We start from the raw sequence: 20,854 nt of genomic DNA on the forward strand, positions 1-20,854 counted from the left end.
TGTGTTTGAAATAACGAGTTAACATTTTAACATACAAACAAGTAATTCAGATCGCAGTGGAGGAAAATAAAAAGTATTGTGTATCTCAGAACGGCTGGTATGAAGATGACGTAGGAAGGTCGAAACGTTCTTCTCTGTCAATAAAAGTGTTAATACCCATACCAGCCTTTCTGAGATACATTTTTATTTCAAGCGGGTTTCTCGTCATCAAGAAAAAGTATTATATGGTGAACATTTTGTCCAAACGGCCTTCATGAGTCTATATAAAGGTCGTTTAACCGAAGCTTTTACCACATAATTTATTTTGTTTTACAATGATTGTAATAACTTCAGAGTATTTGTCACTCTGTTGGTGCTTTTCTAATATGGTAACATTTCATAATGCTTCTTGTATATGTACAAAATGTTTAATAATGAACTGCTTAATAGTTTATACATGATATTTATTTCTGTTTATTAAACAGATAATACAAAAAAAAAAACAAGCATTCATAAACTGTCTTATCGCCTGTCGCTACACACAGCAAAAATAATCACACTACTATTTTTAGAATAGTACTCTGTATTCATTAAATATTGTGGAACAAATAGTCTAAATAGCCAAATTTAAACTTCCAAGGCTAAGGTATGGCCGTCTTTAACTTCAAATTGCAAACTGGAATAGAGAAAACAGTCAACAACGTCTGCCACCTGCACGGCTATTCTTAAAAAGATAGCGGGGATGATTGTTACTTTTATAACATGCACAAAGCAAAAACTGCAGAGTATGTTCAGCGGCATATCGCGGACTCCACCATTACAATTTTTCATCCATGTTATTTGGCCACACCTGGCTCCACTCTTTGTATATGTGTGTGTTCGAGTGGTTGAACTTAAGCATAAAACTACATCGTGGGTCATCTGTGCTCTGCCCATCACGGGTATCGAAATCCGATTTCTAGCATTGTAATTCCACAGAAGTACCGTTGTGGGAGTTAGTTCCACTGTTTGTAAACGAAAGGTATTTACCTACGAAGTCAAATAGTAAGCTCAATATTATCCAAAGGCTCAAAACAGCTTACGATACAAGCATGAAGTCTAATGTAACTTATGTATTAACTGAACTAGGTACTCCTAATTCACTCTCTCTAATATAAAAATTAAACCAAATAACCAGTTATCCTTTTTTACTTGACATCTTTACATAAAACTAAATGTCATGGTGGTTTGCCAAGATCGTCGATTTTACTTTTTTTTTCGTTCCTAAATTTTAATAATTAGAGTGAGAGCATCGCTATGAAGAAATATGATTATACGTGTAAATACGTATATACATAAACGCATTCACTCATGACAGAAAACGGTTAATACTTTTTTTAATCTGGACTTTAAGATTCAGTTAAGATTACTACAAATCTTTCCTTCAACAGATTTTATAGTTCATATTTTACTTTTATGATTAATAAGTTAACTTTTACACATTGCTTCGTATATCTTTTACATTATTTACACTAATTAACAAAGGAGATATTGTTTTCACTGAGAATTTATGTCGACAAATTATTAAACATACGCGTGCATCTTCCAGTTTCTGTCTCTACACATAAGGAAATTTCAGTTTTCGACGTCAAGAACTTCTGGAGGATGAGACTGAGAGCTTCTGGGCTCAACATCTTGGTGAGAAGAGACGCGCGAAGACAACGAACTACAAATCATCTTCTCTCCTGGCAGGTCGAAGGCGTGAGTAAGAACGTGCCGGCGAAGGTCACAGTTTCGACGGAAAACCTTACTGCATGAACCGCAATTATATGGCTTGAGGTCGGTGTGGGTAAGGAGGTGTGTTTTCAGGTTACTCCTTTGGTTGAAAGTGCGGCCACATGTTGCACACTTGTGAGGAGAACTCTCCAAGTGGAGAATTCTGTGGACCGCTAAAGTCCTAGACTGACAAAAGCCTTTTCCGCACTCCGAACACTTGAACGGTTTTTCTTTCGAATGAATGTACCTAGAAATGTAGAAGGTAAAACAAAACTTAACATACTAGCTATTTAGCCACATTTGATACATAAACCAATTCATTAAAATACTTTCTAATTATGTATCCTTACTGTCCAATTTAGCTAATATTATTCAAGAAATATGATTATGTCAATCTTATACATAAGTTAAAACACGAAATAAAGGAAATTTAAGTTACATAGAATTACGTAACGATAAGAGTACTCAGAAATAGTAGTCTTAACAAGTAAAAGCTATTCGTGGGGTATGGACCGCCCTCTTCCACAATTTTGAGTCATAATGTACGATCCGTTCGATCGATGCCAAGGTACCCGTGATTAAACGTCACTTACATTTTGGGGCGTTAGTTTCACGTATTATGCTACCGATATCCTCGCTTAATTGTGTTTGTGTGTTTTGTCTATGGCAAAACTATAAGACTATCTACTGCCATTCGTAATTTTGAACAGCTAAACAGAGAAAAGATAACCAGCGGGCAGTATCAAACGCCAATTCTTGGGCTAAACGTTTATCAACGAATAGTAGATGTTAACCGTCATACTGTAACGCTCCCACTGCTGAAAGAGAACGCATATTTCGGCGCAAAGTTCTAATAATACAACCCGAAGATTGCGAGCGAGCGCCTTAACCAACAGGCTTTTTTCTCGCTTGTGCTCTCATTTGTGTTATTAAAACGGTAAACTGAAATGACTGTTAAACGCAAACTATTCGTTTGAAGACATGCTCTTTTCGCTGACACCAAACAAACAAATGGGCATTTCTTTTTTTTATGAATATATATAAGTTCATTTTATGGATATCTCATTTTACCCTATGAGTCCCGGCATGGTCTCGCAATCTGAGAGTCGCAGGTTCGAATTTCCGTTCCACCAAACACGCTTGCCCTTTTACCTGTGGGAGCGTTATAATGTGATGGTTAATCCCACTATTAGTTGGTAAAAGAGTGGCCCAAGAGTTGTCGGTGGGTGGTGATAACTAGCTATCTTATTTCTAGTCTTTGTTAAATTAGGGACGGCTAGTGCAGATAGCCCTCGTATAGCTTTGCGCAAAATTTAAACTAAACCAAATTTCACAAAGAATGTGATAAAGAGGAACGTAGAGGAAAATAAGCAACCTTTACTTATTGTTTAGAGTTTCACAAAAATAATATTTTATTTTTCTCTCATGCCACTCACCAGTCTCTGATCATTTGTGATTACTAAATTGATTCGTTTGGTGTGTTTTGAATTTCGCGCAAAGCTACTCGAGGGCTATCTGCACTAGCCGTCCATAATTTAGCAGTGTAAAACTAGAGGAAGGCAGCTAGTCATCATCACTCGCCGCCAACTCTTGGGCTACCCTTTTTACCAACGAATTGTGATCGTCACATTATAACTCTCCCATGGCTAAAAGGGCGAGTATGTTTGGCTTGGCGGGGATTCGAACCGGCGATTCTCAGATTACGAGTCTAGCGCCTTAACCACCTGGCCATGCCGGGCCTACTAAATTGAAAACAGTCAAATTACTAGGCATCTATCAAAATTCACAATCTGTTTCACTGAGCACAAACGTTTTGTTAACATGATAAATCTTTTTTACTGTAATCTTTAAACTCCTATTAAATTGTGCTTTGTTTAAAAGTAAGCAAATTACTTTCTGCAAACATAGGAGTTATATCTGGAAGTGAGATACTAAATAGTTTATTTCTGCATATCAATTGACTTTGTAGCGCTCACGACAATATTTGCAAAGAAATCAGTAATAAACTTGTACAGCATTTATTAGAACATAAACATCTGAAATATAAGTATCTGAAGCCAGTGACTTCAAAACAGACAAAGCGTAATAATTATCAGAGATTCTACAATGACGGAAGAAAAAAAACAACGTAGAAACCACGCCGCAAGATATTATTAGCACTTCTTACAAGCGCCTAGTGTAATATTCACGTGGTGTCATACGCATGCATCTCTGGCAGGCGATTTTTAAACTCGCACGTGAAGCCCACCATTGAACTATTAGGTGTTAATGCTTACCTTGACAAATGAAAAACGTACATATTTATTTAAGATGTAGTCAGTTATAATCTATTAATTTCCTCTTCGAAAGAATTTACTGATTTTGGAGCAGGTTAAGATAAAATGAGTTCTGCCTCTTCAATCACACATTACTTGTGATAATGGGAAAATACCTTGTACGATAATTCTGTACAGGGAACGTATATTGCACTATCTCTAATCCTACATTTATTTTTAACATGCAAGTATAACTTTAGAAGTTTAACCCTTTCACTGTTTGGCACAAATTCATGACCCAGCCTGTGATGCTTTTTGACCTATTATATGAATTACTTAATTACTAAAATATTTTTGTAGAGTTATTAATTAGAGTATGCTCATGACTGTGACACTTACAAAACCTGATTATCGCATGTGACACTCAAGCGTATGAAGGTGTTTTTACTCTTGCTACATCTTGAGTATAATAAATGATTGATTGTCATAATTGGTCAACATTCCACAGTATTACATCATCATTGCCACTTGCCCGGTATTTGTCTATATAATAGTTTGAAGGGAAAATTACACTCTTCTTACACGTCTAGTAACAATCAGAGAGTAAATGGTACGCTTGATTTTATATGATACTCAAACGTGTCAGTCGAACCACGCGAATACCAATTTTGATACTCAAAACAATGAGACAGTTAATAATTAGGTGGCTGTTTATTCCCTTACTTGAGAGGATTAAACTAATAAAATTTTTTCAAGATGTCTTTCGTTTACCTGTGATCTCTGAGATGATCTTGTCTTCTGAATGCTTTCTGACATACATCACAGGTGTAAGGGCGTTCATCAGTATGTGTCCGTTCATGAATCAGTAAGTTGTAGGACTTTGTAAACCTTCGTTGACAGTACTTACAGATGAATTCTTTCTTGGGGCGCGAAGTGCATCTACCTCGTGTCCCTTTACGGCTAAACAGCCCAGCGCCTAAATTAGTGTAGTAAGGCGTTGCTAGTGGAAAGGTATGGCTGGCAATGATGGCAGACATTGATGTTTGGGCTGGATTGTTCCGTCCTTGAATGTCTACGGATTTAGGACGAAAACAATCCAGATCATCGTCTTTCGATGTAGCGGATTCAGCTAACTTAGAAAAATCAAACCTAGGTTTCTTTTTAGACAGAGAAGTGGATAAGTCAAAGACTAAAGCCTTTTTCTCTAATTTGTCATCAGAACTTTCAGTCCTCTCTTGACCCGCTTCCGGAGTGTGAGTAGATTCTGTCATAAATATCGGGTACCTTCCCACGTGTCTAGTACATTCGATCATTGCGACAAAAGGATGCGGAAGCAAGGGGAAAGGAGCTGCGATATGCATCTGAGGTGGAGAGTAAAGGTTCTGTAACATCGTGCGCATGGTGCAAGAATTCCCAACTTCCGTAAACTGATGTTTGTACGCTAGAGAAAGCAAGCTGTTCCACGACGCTTGTGTCTCTCGTTGGTCTGTCACTGAATAACCTTCATTAACATGCATGGATGAACACTTCACACAATGAGGAGTTGTGGTTTTCTGTCGAGCGACACCTGTCGAGAAGATAAATATGTGTATATGTGTAAACAACACACAGATAAAAAATCGTATCATTACAAACTTCTATGATACTGTGAATATTTACGGAATGTCTTTTTGGTGTCGTGATCACGTAATGTCGATTGAAATATTTTGAGATAGCTAAGTTCAATAATCTGAAAATTTTCGTAGAATTAATCACACAAAAATAAAAGGTAAGATTGATTAACATATTTAAACACCATGGAAGATATTTCTGTTTAGGCTAGGACTAAATATTATATAGAAAAAAATTGCAAGTTAATAAAAATTATGATAAAAAAGTAGAAAAGTATAGTACACTGGGTTTTATGGCTTTTGATACTTTTAGTTAACTTCAGAAACGTAATTTGGATGCAGCGTTATGGTGCCAAGATAATGAGATGTATACTTAAGTATTCAAAATAAGAAAGATATCTGTCTGAGTCGGCCAGAAGTTTAGAGATTTGTTTTGAAATTTCGGACAAAGCTACTCGGCCCTCCCAGCCGTGGGGGCGAGCATGTTTAGCGCGACATGGGCGCGAACCCGCGACCCTCAGATTTCAAGTCGCACTCCTTACGCGCTTGGCCATGCCAGGCTCGAAGTTTAGAGCGATTACGTGTTATTTCCGTAACGCTGTTATTTTACTTTAATTCAGAGCTTCTGGAGCACTAAAAAACTGAGTTAATGAAATGAGCAACGAAATATACAACTTAACATTACATTCAAAGAATAAGCTTAAGTTTAAATTTTCAAAATAAGTTCGCACTTCACAACAATGTTGGAGGTTACATAATATATTTGTGGTTCTGTAACCGTGAGAATGTACAAGACCTATATAATATTAAACAGGCCTCGGAACAACGACTACACCACATTCATTAAATGAGAACACATGAATCGTGATAGCCTCGTTTCTATACTATAAATAAGGACATAATTTTGTAGACTAAGCTTTGAGTTATTTATGAAAACATTATGGGCGCCATAGTGTGCGGAAGAATTCGTCAAGGACTTCTTGATTATGAACTCACCTGAGCACTTGCCATCAAGTTACGCATAAAGTCTTTAAGCAATATCTAATGTCTGAAAGTTGAAATATTGCCTATATAAGGTTAGTGGCATGGGTCTGAAAGACAAGTTTATATCTGATATGTTTCTGCTTTTTTATCTTCTTTTCTTGAGTCGTTAATACTAATAATAGTCACGTGAGTTGCAGATCCGCGCAGAATGGAGTCAGTGGCTAAGCCATTTAATTTTAACTTTAAAAGCCTAGCAATTTTCGATGACTTTCCCATATTTACCCAGTTCACCAACAACAGCCAAGCCCAAAGCCGTAGCAAAGTACACTGTAATTTACTAACAGTTACACAATAATTTTACATGGCTTAGAAGTTGGTTTAGGACTCGGTAAAATTTTTTGAGAAAAATGTTTGAGTAGTTTGGTCACGTCTGTCTCTGAGACCAACATAAGCTCTCGTGCATCTGCCTCCAAATTTCGGAGAATGACAATAGAAAGAAAATTGTTGTCATTGCTACTTTGAAACTTGAGAGGTTGAGTTCTATGCTATTAATAATACCAGCTTGCGGTTCGTGCTTCCTTCTTTCAATAGACACCACACCCAACCACGCGCCCTTCTCACACCCAGCTACCTTCGTGCTTTTCAAGGCTACGCATTCCCTAAGTTAAACCACTGAATTCATCTCACGTCAGAAACCTTTCTGTCTGAAATATAATAATTTAGAACCGGTAGAAATTATGCTTTCACCTATTATTATAAATTCTGTTAGATGGTTTGTCTGTAAATACACAAATTCACAGGCGAGTTATTCCCTGGTTACACCTGAAATCTTAGTTTCTCGTCTTGTTTCAAAAATGTTTCATGGCATGGAATCTACTTGCTACTTGAGAAGGCTATTTTGTGTTTAGGTATCGTTTAAAAACAACTGATGGTTTAGGCTAGTCATTTAGGAATGGTTAGGCATGAATTAAGATCAAAAGATCGGGTTGGTACACCTTCTAAATGACTGATGATCATTTATAGCAATGACGTTTCGGCAAGTTAAGTGCTACTAATAACTGTTATTATATTCTAAGTCTAAAAGCAACGACTCACAGTTTGATTAGATGACAGTTTCCTAACTTTAATATAAAATACGAGGACACCTTACATCAGTATATAAAAATAATATGTCCTGAAATGAAAATAAATCATAATTTTAGTGTCGTACATAAACCTTATCATACAAAGGGAAAAGACAAGTTCTGGTTTTTACAATATATACGAAGGTATAAACTGGGAATTATAACCATCCTATAATCTGCAAATATTAAATTATACCCGCTTTATATCGCATTCATCAAAATATACATGAAGGTTGGTGATCTAAGCTTCTTTATAGTGTCCACAATTTCATTATTTTACTATAATTAAGCAAGAAATGCTTTCAAAATTTTGATTTCATATACACTATAATCGTAATGCAAAGAATATAAATGAAATAATTCCGGAGTAAGTATATAATTTGTGATTAGTATCGACACAAAGAGTGGGTGAACAAACAATACTTAAACAATACTTTTTATGTAAAACAATAGCGGATATACACAGTTATGCATCTGATTCTATAGATTAACTTCTGACAAAGCATATTAATCCATTTACATCCACATAGGATTATGCCTTATTTGTCTATCAGTATGCACAAAAGGCACAGACTGTACCAATCTCCAAGACCAAATATGGCCTATTTCAAAACTCTAATTTTACAAGAATATAATTCAAACATTCGTTTTTATTTATTAAAATCGTATTTTTAATCACGGAATATTTATTTGACAGAATTTTACCACAGTGTACAAGCACGAGCCACGTTTTTATCACGTGATTTACTTAAGTACTTCAAAAACAGTAAAAATAAAAACAGCTTTAAAAACAAAACAATACGGCCAAACAAACCTCTTGAAGCTACGTTTTACATTAATAATGATAACTGTAGACAAAACATTTCTTTTCGTTTAGTTAATGCTATATTTGCGGTATTCTTACAGCGTGAATTTTGTTTATGTCAAGTAAAATGTTATTTTTGTAGCTCTGCCATATGTACAGGAATAATTGAAATACTTGATTCTTTGACAGATTTCAAAGAAAAATAGGTATTAGATATTGTATATATATATCTGAATATGAAGGACAGAACATAGCTAGAATTAGACATGTATTTACATGATAATAATAAAGGTATTTAGAATAGATTTTGTAAAATTTGTTGTAAATATATATATTAACTGAGTTTTCATTGATTTATGGTTTCGAAAACAATTCTATTTCAGAACTTCTACTGGTTGACTCACGACTTGCAACAACAGATTACCTTTTTAAATTCTGTTGATAAAAACAAACAGTTACACATTGTGATGTCAGAAGACCAGAATAAAAATAAGTCCTAATAATTCTCTTGCAATTAAAGCGACACTTACAGAAACACAACTTATTTTCTACAGATAATGCTGTAAAGCGTAATTTAGAACTTTTTCCTTGTTAATTACCTTAGATTTTGTTTTATCTATAGTTAAGCACAAAGCTACATAAAGGGCTATCTGTGCTCTGCCTATCACAGATATCGAATCCCGGTTTCTAGCGTCGTAAGTTCGCAGACATGCCGCTTTGCCACTGGCGCCAATTACGTAAGGATGAAAGAAAAGGAAAAAAAAATCAAAATACTTGGTACCTCTGTGGTTCTTTATGGAAAATGCTTATGCAACTGTTTCACTTTTTCTGACATGAAAACTAGGTAAAGTTTGTTTGTTTGGAATTAAGCACAAGGCTACACAATGGCCTCTCTTTGTTCTGCCCCCCACGGGTATCGAAACCCGGTTTCTAACAATGTGAAACCGCAGACATTCCGCTCTCCCACTGGGAGGGGCTATGGAAAGGCAATAAATAAATAACAAGAAAAACACATAAATTAAAATGAAATATATTAAAATATCCTTATTTCTGGTTAACTTGACAGTCAAGTAACTGTAACTTCTCTCTAAGTTTATTTAAGTTTTAAATGAAGTAAATAGAACAGAATTTTATAAACAAATAATATCACTGCAGCCGCATCTTTTAATAAGCTACTAGATAACATACGTGAAATAAATTTACTAATAAAGAGGTTCTTTATTGATATATATTAAATGATCATAGCAGATAAGCAGCTGTAATTGTGTGGTCTTTATCAATATGCATTAGAACAGTTTTTCTCACCCAACGGTTCGTGGATTGGAGTCGGTCCGTCACAACCACATTAATTATTCATGATATTTCATAAAACAAATAAACAACAGACAAGCCAAAATGATAACAGAATATTCATATGCATATCCTAATGATTGTACTTACATTTACCTGGTTCACAACAATTTAAGGATGCAGCAAGACAGTTTTAGGTTTCGAAAAGGTTAAAAGACATTGTACTAGAACAGTAGTTCTCTTGCTGGGGTTCGCGGGAAGGTTTCATAAATACCGAAAGAGATAGCGTTTCTAGATCATGGAGCACATTCGATATAACTGACCTTAAAATTCAGCTATATAAGCAGAATAGATGTGTGTATGTGCGTAAATTAAGAGGAAAAGCCTAAAACTCTACGTTATTCGGCTTTTGAGTGAGCAAATGTATTCTTTAATAGAGGCTTTTCATGCAATGTAAAAATAATGTCTTGGGTACCGATTCATCCATGAAAGAAGAAGGACACTTGTTGGAGCTTTCTAGCAACAGACCTCCCAATGGCACAGCGGTTCGTCTGTAGATTTACAGCGCTAGAAACCGGAGCACACATAGCTCATTGTGTAGCTTTGTGCTTAACTGCAAAGAACACAATACTAGCAACAAAAATTAAGGTCAAAATTTTAAAAAAAATCATTGTTAAAGAATTGGACTCAGAAAACTGGAAAGTATCCAGAACGTATAAACAAAGCAGTCCGTTTTCTGATGCGGCCCTAAAAATCAGATACAAAGCAGGATGGACACTGAAACTGACCCAAGACTAACGAACTGACGGACGTTGTATGAAGGAAATTACAGAATTTTATTAAAAATAAACAAAAACAGGCTCATCTACTACATTAAGAAGTAAAAACTTAAGTTTGTTGTTAATATCATACTGGTTTTAATGCGCTTATTTTGTTTTGCTAAACTATACGGTAGTTGTTTGGTGTGCTTACTTTGTTTTGTTAAAGTATATCGTTATTCTGTGATCCGCCGAGTCTCCTTCCTCCAAAAAAAAATAATTATCGGATGATTTGAAAACAAGAAAGTTTCCGAACCATTGCTTTAGAATATTTTAAATATTGAGTTATTTGAAGCAAAATGTTGTGCGTCAGTACAAACAGAAGTAACTTGTACTTAAAACAGTTGACTGATAAATGTGGTTTTATAGATTTCCAAGACAAATTCAAGTAAAGAAACAACAATAATAAAACACACACTTTCCATGTTTTTGACCCAAACGTCTGGCATTGTGCAGTGAAAAATGAGTCAGAAATGAATAAAATAAAACGATACAGAGATCATTTATGACTTTATCTTTTCGTAAGGCTGGTTCAGACACAACCTTGTCACCAGAACTTAAAACGAACGTTATGAACATCAAGGAAATCTAGTTAAGATTTTGTAAAGTTTGGTAAAACATTATTAAAAAATCAAGGTAATCAATCTAAATGTTCCTTAACTCAGACACTTTTTCTCCTCACGAACGGACATATTTATTTACTCCACTTACAAATGGTAGGTCGCCCACTTGATTTTCTTCTTTTCCAACGCAATGCTTTAAACCGAAAATGTTGAAGAGATGATTTGAACACATTTTTTATTTTTTGTGTCATTCAAATTTTTTTCTTCTTCGTTTTCTTCTAAACTGCACAAAAACGACAACAACAAAAACACACGCGTAAACCTACACATGGAAGCTCCCAGTGGTCTTCGATCATCATTAATGCGTTAGCGGCATAAGATGTACTGTAGCGATGTTGACTGACGTCTGTGAAATCAGATCCTAGAGCACATTAGAGTTTTATGCCCCTCGTATTCAATTTAAATATCCAGCTCTAAAAACAGTGTTTTTAACTGAAGAAACATATAATTTAATCCTAAGTGCTATAGAATTCTAAAGTTACTTTGAAAGAAATCAGATCCTACATTAGTAAAGAAGGAGTGATTGAAAATTCATTCATGAACTACCATCTCTGTCGCCCACACATATTGAGCTTAATAGCATTAGGATATTAAACTATTATTTTCACACCGCTAACTTAGACACACATAGTAGTTTTCAAACATAACGCCATGTTTCGTGTATAATGGTTTACTTTCATTGCACTACTTTACGATGCGTATAATTATGTATTTGTTGCACTAACAACCAAAGCGCAATACTTTGGTGAACAGTATAATTTTACATAAACAATGACATGAGAACAGGCTTTCTTGGAAGGTTTTTGAATCAATAAAAATTTTGTAAGGCATTTTAAAACCATGAATCGGAGTTCATTAAAACCATTATAATTATCTTTAAAATGTCATAATTAACTCTCATATTTCAACTGTTTCTTTAAATTTTGCTTAGGATTGTTTTTTGAATTTCGTGCAAAACTACACGAGAGCTATCTGCGCTAGTCGTCCCTAATTTAGCAGTGTAAGACTAGAGGTAAGGCAGCTAGTCATCACCACCCACCGCCAATTCTTGGGCTACTCTTTTATTAACGAATAGTGGGATTGACCGTCCAATTATAATGCCTTCACGACTGAAAGGGCGACATGTTTGGGGTGACGGGGATTCGAATCCGCGACCCTCAGATTACAAGTCGAATGCCTTAGCCCACCTGGCCATGCCGGACCTCATTTTGCTTACGAAAAACTTGTAAACGTAGTTTTATAAAACGAAAAATTATACACTAAAAATGCTAAAAAATATTTATTACTGTTTTTTCTGTTTAGTTTCACTCTTTTCTGTTTGTTATGAATAAGTTCTACTTACATGCAGATTAACTGTATCAACATAAGCTGTTTTTATATTTTTCAAGAATGTTCAATTCTCTTTCAAAGAATTCCGTGAAGACCTTAAACAGTTTTTTAAACAATACAAAATTATATATTTAGGAGAAATAGTTTATTTGCAAGTCTGAAATAAATACTTTATTTTAGGTGATAAAATATAAATATTCTATCAGAAATTTTACAGATTGTTTTTTTCAAAGTTATATGTTAATTTGTCATAAACATAAGCCTGGCATATTACATATTACTTTTTGATACGTCATTCCTAAGAACGCGTAACATACTGTGAAGTTAGAAATAAAACAGAGGTCTATCACGCAGTACGGAAGTTATTCAATTTTTTGCAAGGGTGATCTCAGTATACTAAATAGCGACGTGTCGTCTATAGTACACTTTTAACCACACCATATTATAGAACCTAACCTCCCACTTCGTAGCTAACTGAAATAGTTTTGAGAAATCAAGCTTCACCAACAAAACGATAGAAAAGTGCAATCGAGACAGTCAAACTTTGAAAAATTCCTTTACGAGCCAATCAAAATTAAGATGATTCATAAAATAAATTCGGGGCGTTTTTGAAGAATAATTGTTGTCGAAAATCAGTTAGATTTACGACTTGTAACATATAGAAAACTCAGTACGTTTTGGTAACACTATGAACCAACAATGTTTTTATGTCATGTCGCTTAGCAACATAAGCATATTTTAATATTATTGTTAATCTATGTACTGAAAGTATAAAACTAGCTATATAGACAACAAAACTGGTAAACAGTTTGTTGATTTCTGAAATTAAGTCTTCGTTGATTAAAGAGGTTTGTTTTTATTATAAATATCAGTGGTATTATAGTAAATAGTTTAACTAAAAAACAATGTAAATTTAAAATTGAATCAAAATTTTTACTTTCATGATAAATTTGGCTCTAGGTTAGGTGATCCCACACTACGTCTTTACTTCAGGCTTAATATACCAATATCCCCTACATTTATACGTTCTCACGTCCCCACTCACTAAAATCGTAACTGGCAAACAGTAATCGAACTATTATATATGGAGAAATGCATTTTAGCTTTTACGACTCCTCCTATTCCAAGAAATCAAGCGTGACGTGTCACACACTCTCTTTTATATAGGTTAGATTTTTTTTTTATAACTACTAAAGTTCACAGTTTCTTTTATTATATCACACAGGCATGAATAATTAGAAATGTTAGTATTATTGAGACCTAACACGATGGACAGACCCGACTGACGCTTTTTCACTGGCTTGATTTAATAGGGTGTTAGAAATCTGGTTCTCCACCCTTAACTACTTGTCAGTACCTCCTAAAATAGTCCGGCTTGGCACAGGGGTTATTTGTAAAATAATAAAAAAAAACGTTTTGCTGTTCAAATCTTAAAATGTATTTCGTGATTGTTTAATTCTGACGTGCTGTCAACAGTGATAACCATCTTGATATGAAGTGTTCTTGAACATTTGTCTTTCGCCAGGTAATTTTGACAGGCGTCACTTTGTTCTAATATGAACGACACAGCTTGTATTTATAAAACCTACATAAAACAAAAAAGCTCTGAAATACTCTCGTAATTTTATTTGTTAACAACTAAGCAGTAAATACACATACTGCTCTTTCTAATGAGCAAGTATGATAACGAACATTAATATAAGTGTATGAAGTAAGTTAACACAGAAACTACGTGTATAGATGTTCATGATTTCCACACGTTTATTTTTTTCCCTTTTTATGCTAACTAAAATTTACAATTTTTGAAGTTTACAAGTTCACAAATGGGAGGGAAATGCAAATTCTATAATTCGAAATGACGGCTTCTAACCGAATTTTTAAGTAATGGATTGTGAGTTCGATAGTTTGAAGAAAAACTATTTTAACGCATTAAAGTGACCTGGAAGTAAACAACATATAACATACATGTCAATTCACTTTTATATGATAAATTAAAGTTACCTCTATACCTATAGTTTAAAGTTTAGTACAAGTTTCATGGCTTACAGTTGACTACAAATTACGTAGCTTTAGGTTTCACGAGTTGAAACATCTAGGCATTACATATTCGTATTTTGGATGTGAAAATGAAGAGATTAGAAAAGATTAATCGTCATTGATAAAAAAAAACAAAACGTGTAGTATAAATGTTTATGTGCTAATTACATTATACGTGATACTCTTTAAACAAGTCTATGTATTGCGCACATACACTGGGTAATGAACTACAAAGCATTTATCATGTTATAAGAAACAGTTATTCCAGGCGGAAAACAATCAGATAGAATTACTAACACCTATGGTCATCAGAGTTAAATGATACATTTATTTATAACTAATGCTATAGGGAGTCGTACAACACACTCAGCAGTAAATGACTTAACAATTCCTGGGATTCGTATTTTTTCCACTTATATTTGGAATGTTTTTGATATGTCTGGATACTGTTTTTACCGAGGATTTCAATGTTCTTTTGAGAAAAGCAAATGAAGATACTCGAGTGTCTAGTCAGAGGGTCTGAATGAGTTGCAACGTTTCCCATTGAGGACTGAAACGACTAGTTGGTCTTATCAGCTTGTTGCCCGAATATCAGATTTATTGTACTCGCTGTCACTGGACTCTCATTCGCAACAGCAGAAAGACATTTTATAATGACGTTTAGCACGGTTGGGTTACTAGTAATGAGTGTATATTTTCTAAAGGTGACAGGTTAGTGGGACGCATATCTTACCCCTGCCTGATTTAGCGACTAACTCTACTTGTGCTTCGATTATATAACTTAGATTGCAAGCTCTGCCTCTTATTACTGTGACACACATGAAATAAATACTGCTCCTATGTCTTCAGAATACGAATAAATAAATAATTTTCACAGATAAATTCATTAAGGGTATCCCTTACAACCATTTTACAATTACCATATACCTTGCTTAGATCTCACATTAATAAATTAATTTTGTTTGTTGGTCATTGAGTGCTATATCCGTTCGTTAAGAATCGAAATGTTTATCAACTGGTTGACTGTGAAGATATTTCACTAAATCACAGATTGCATATTAAGTGCACAACGCTCCTCATGAACGTTTATCAGTTTTGCCGCGAGAATTGACAAAAACCTGGTTGAAATATTTATGTGTAAAAGTGCTATTATTTTTCAGTTACTACTCGTAGTTAAAATGTTATTGTTCTCAAAGCTAGAGCTAAAGTTTTTCTTTGATGTTGGTTAAAGACAGATGTTAGGTTAGAAATAGGATGTTATAAGGCTATATGTTAGTAGAGAAAGAGTCAAATGTCGTTTGGATATTTATAACCTTCTGATAAATAACTTTTATTAGTAGTGCTCAGTAAACAATAACAACATGTTAAAAGGAATATGACCATCTACTTGACATATTCTATGGTTAAAATATATGATTTTGAACAGAAAAGAAAAAAATTAGGTTGCAATATTTCTTCGATAAATTTTGGATTTCGAAAATGTTTTTATAGTTAATTTGACGTACTTTAATACATATAAAGCTATTTAGCAAAGGGCTGTCCTAGATAAAGGATATTTTTGTTCTCTAGCATGGTTGAATTGGATTATAATAATGACATTCTTGTTGTGTTTATAGTTGCTGAATGCCGTGTTAATAGGATCAGAGAAAAGATATTTAATCTAATCAATTTGAGCTAACATATATTTAGAGCCTTTGAGAGTTATGGCTTATATTTGTTTAAAGTGAAGCACGAAGCTGCAGAATGGGTTATCTGTGCTCTGCCCGCTGGGGTATCGAAACCCAGTTTCTAGGGGTGGGAGTCCGCAGACAAACCGCTGTACCACTGGGGGAGGCAGGGCTCATAATTATCGGTTGTTTTTTTTTTTAATAAGAAAGGAAACACATTAAGAACTAGTGTTTATTATTGTTATTGGATAAACTGATGCACCGTAATAAATAGAGAAAATTTCAAACAAATCAACGACTTTTCTAGATTTAACTATATTATTATATCAGCATAAGAAAGCTATGTTCTGAAGAAAACCTACGTAGTCAGGTGATGAAGCGATGAGAATCTATCTGTATATATATATAAATAACAATGTTAATAACTCTAATCTCTAATATAATAGTAACACCTGTCTGATCCTGTGGGTTGGAACTCAGCTCAGTTTCAACACATATTAGATTTTTAAAGATCCATGGTGGAGTTATACAAAGTACAGCACGGTATCAGCCAATCTCAGAATACTATTGAGAAGAGCAAAAGAAAGTCAAAAGCAAGTGGTAAATTAGTAAAACTGTATCTAGAGTTGTCGCTCTATGCATGTTTTTGTAATCAACTGGAACCTATGAATACTTATACTTTAACTGCTCCAACATGAATAACAAATATCGATAACAAATAACAATCTTAACCCAACCCTATGACATTTCCATTTATCCCTCTCTATCGTTTCCCCATCCTTTTGGTCTATCTATCAATACAAGTGAGAACTTAGCTTAAAACTGGTAAAAAAATACGTGGAGGTGTTTGGAGAGGAATGCGATCGATAATATAACTTTTAACATATTTATTACTTTAAAATTTATATGATGTTAATAGTATATAACTTACTCATTAGATTTTAAAAAGATAATACTCTGATAAATCACTCAGACGTTTTCTATGAAGAATCAAACGACGAGTGGCTTGACAGTTTATATCTTAATTAAGAAACGATGTATGGTATGCTAGACAGGGAAATGTCCATAAATTTAGAAATCAATAAAGATTAATTAAATAACCTATAATAAAATACAGTAGAAAAACAAAAGTATAGTGTTAATAATACTTTTTTTTTCTTTCCAAAACATAATTTTGGTGCTTAATGTCATGCTTCTAAATTTAAAGGAAGATAGAGGTATTAGGACGTTGTTGAGTTAACCATTGAATGTGACTTATTTCATTAATAACTTATATGAGTACGGACAATCGGACACGAAACTGTAAACGTATTGAATATTAATAGCTTGGCAGCTTAAATTAATAGTATACACACTTTTCTAAAGGTCACAATCTGTACAAAAAAAAAAAAAAACACGAAAAATTAGTGTGAAAGCGAATATTTTTAAATGATTTATTTTCCGTAGAGTTTAGTTGGCCTGAAGTGAGTATGGCTAATATTTTCAAAGGTTTGATATAAAAATAATTATAACGTCATCTGAACCTGCTTTCTGCTTCTCAGTGTTATTGTTTTATTTCTATTATCTTGTAACATTTTCTGGAAACATACCGTAATTTGTTTTTATTTATGTGTTTCTGTTGATTTACATTTCTGTATATCAGTATCCTAACAATGCTCTTCCCATAGCCATTGTTGACTTCTGTTAGTCTTAAGCGTATAATATTATTTAAGACGAGCAAAATATTTTGTATTTGGTTTATTTACTTTGATTACTTTTATTTATATTTATCAACCTGGAAATAGATAACTTGTATCACTTAGTTCTCAAAGTTTACGTTGACTTCCCATGTATTAAGAAATCCTGCTTATTTATATTAATTTTGTCTTAAATTTCAAAGTATAGTGTTAGATGTGAATTCCTCTTTCAATATATTACGTAATATTTACTTTAGTTCATGCAATAGCTTAAAAGAATTTTCCAACTTGTTTGTACAAAGTCGGTTTTGATGTTTCACAAGGAACTTACTAAACTGAATAATTAATTCAAAATATGAATAACAGCGACTTTTACATTCAAAAAACAAATATAATGTAACTTTTACCTGATAATGACCCAATATTACTGTTCGAAATGTAATAATTAAAATCAGAATTTGCCCACTGTAAAATTGGATTTTGTGCTTTTGTGTAACCATACATAGACACAGTAATTTACCCTTGTCCTAAATTTGTTACCTAACGAAAAAACATTAAATAGTAAAAACACGTAAAATTGAACAAATTATAAACGTTCGTTAAGATAAAAACTATCATCTTTAAACTATGAAATATAGAAGAAACACTAAATTATTTAATATAAAAAATATTTTAGTGTAGTTTCTACACTACTTAATTTTGTTGACATCACTAATCTATGTGTATGGTGCTTAAAGGCATGTTATATTAACTAACCAGTTTTAAATCAACGAGGCTTAAGAATACTAGAGGAGAATTCAGTAAGAACGTATTTACAATTTACGACGTAACCTGTTTGGTCCATGAAAGAATCTAATAAGTCTTTTCTTGTGGCCAATTAAAACTATATCTAAAAAAAAAAGAGGATATAATTTCTTTGGCGGCCACATGATTGCATATGCGAAGCTGGTAAGTTTAACCTCCCTTCCCCTTCGACTCTATAATAATTCCACTATTGAAAGTTGTTCTTGTCTAAGGGAGAAGTTCCGGGAATCATTAAATGTCAACTTGATCTAATCTTTTTTTCATCAGTTATACTCTCTTTAACATCACATGTCTACGAATATCCTATCTTCTATTTTGTTGTTACCATTTATCATTCATGAGGTAAACTTAATCCTCACCAAGGACACCTCAGCTTGCTCTTACTCTCAGTTATCATTAATCCACCTGTGTCATACATGCACCTAATTTAACCCTGAACCAAACTTTTTCATCAATGCGCCCTCTTTTGGCACCAACTTTAATCAGAAATTCTTCTGAACCAACAATCCTTTTTCTAACAAATCTTCCAGCAATTTTTGTTTTTTACCTCATTTTCTATGCTAATGTGTTCTTCCAACTAACGTTAGCAGTTCTCAAACTTATATATACATATAATTTTCTTCTGTTAAATTATCCGTCTTAAACTTTATGCTTTAAAGTTCTGTATACTTTAAACAAAATTCGAATATCTTATAACTTTCTCAACAACAGCCGAATATCATGTTTGATAGGTAATCAAATTTTCCTTGTCTGGCTCGCATCTCAGCAATCTAGTCTAGTGAACATCTCAACAATCCAAGTATCAACTTTTCCTAGACTGGCGAACATCTCAACAATCCAAGTATCAACTTTTCCTAGACTGGCGAACATCTCAACAATCCAAGTATCAACTTTTCCTAGACTGGCGAACATCTCAACAATCCAAGTATCAACTTTTCCTAGACTGGCGAACATCTCAACAATCCAAGTATCAACTTTTCCTAGACTGGAGAACATCTCAACAATTATTGCAAAGAGAATGATGGAAATCTTTGACTACATTTCTCAACAGTCAAGTTTTTTTTTTCTTAGTCTGAAGCTCTTCTTTACAAAATGAGAGGTCAGCATGATCCTTAGCCATATTGCCTGCAATTAACGCTCCAAAATTTCAAACTTAAGGATTATCACCCCCCTTTGAGTTAATATTGTTTGTACTCCTCATATCCCCTAATAAGTACGATATCTCGGCTCCTTAAAATATCAAACTGTACATATTGAAAATGACTAGAACGCTTACTTGTGCTTACTGAATACACCGCGAATATTTGAATATGAAAGAAGCTTTTATAGACCTTTGGCACACTGACCTCCTGCAAGCTAGAGAATGTTGATAAGTCCCTTCACCTGTAACCCTTACCATGGACTTCGTGCCTGGTTTCCATTCTTTCCCCCTTTCTGCCAAGTAACCTATTGACTTCTTGTTCCCGCATCTCCTCATGTTTATTACTTCATTAACTAGCTACAAACTCTACCGAGTTGCTTCTCAGCACGAAGGAAAATATGAACAGCCAGATGTTTCTAGGCCTAACATGACGACCCGTGGATGAACAGGAAACACAGCAGGACCAAATTAAGTGCTCCTCCGTACTCAACCATTATGGTGATTTTCTATTTACTGACGCTGGACCTACTATACTTAGTATCAAGATGCAATCTACATCCCATGGTTCACGCTGACAATGTTGAGCTTTCATCTCACAAAGCTTCAGATCTCGATCTAAACAGTTTCTAAGCGCCAATCACTCAAAGTATTTTTAACTACGATTTTATATTCAGGAGACCTGCAAATAAGTGGCACTAAACTATTCAGTAGTACTAGAAAGGAACAAGAATTTACCGAAACGTAGGTTCAAACCTTATCTTTTAAAATATTAAAGAGGCCCGAACAAAAACTGTGTCTTTCTTCGAATTATATTTCTTCTTTACTTTGACTCGTAAGTTAAAAACTTTGAGTATAAAAAAACCAAACAAACTCGCTAAATAAAAGTATTTAGTAAAACATACGTTGAATTTTTACACCTTATGACATTTCTACGTAGCGAATATTTTGTCCTTCTCA

The 20,854-nt window shown here is 34.0% G+C and overlaps 1 protein-coding gene across 2 annotated transcripts in view; it reads right to left on the reverse strand.

The window, feature by feature from the left end:
- Positions 1–428: 428 nt before the first annotated feature.
- The window catches only part of LOC143223178 (uncharacterized), a 54,051-nt gene continuing 33,625 nt past the window's right edge, over positions 429–20,854 (reverse strand). For both annotated transcript variants that reach the window (XM_076450755.1, XM_076450756.1), the window contains 2 exons: positions 4,761–5,556; positions 429–1,981 (listed from right to left, as the gene is read on the reverse strand). In XM_076450755.1, coding sequence (XP_076306870.1) covers positions 1,594–1,981; positions 4,761–5,556 — 1,184 coding nt within the window. In that variant the 3' untranslated portion in view covers positions 429–1,593. The remainder of the gene's footprint in view (positions 1,982–4,760; positions 5,557–20,854) is intronic.

This window comes from Tachypleus tridentatus, chromosome 8, assembly GCF_004210375.1.
Source record: "Tachypleus tridentatus isolate NWPU-2018 chromosome 8, ASM421037v1, whole genome shotgun sequence".
In the NCBI taxonomy this organism is placed as follows: Eukaryota; Metazoa; Arthropoda; class Merostomata; order Xiphosura; family Limulidae; genus Tachypleus; species Tachypleus tridentatus.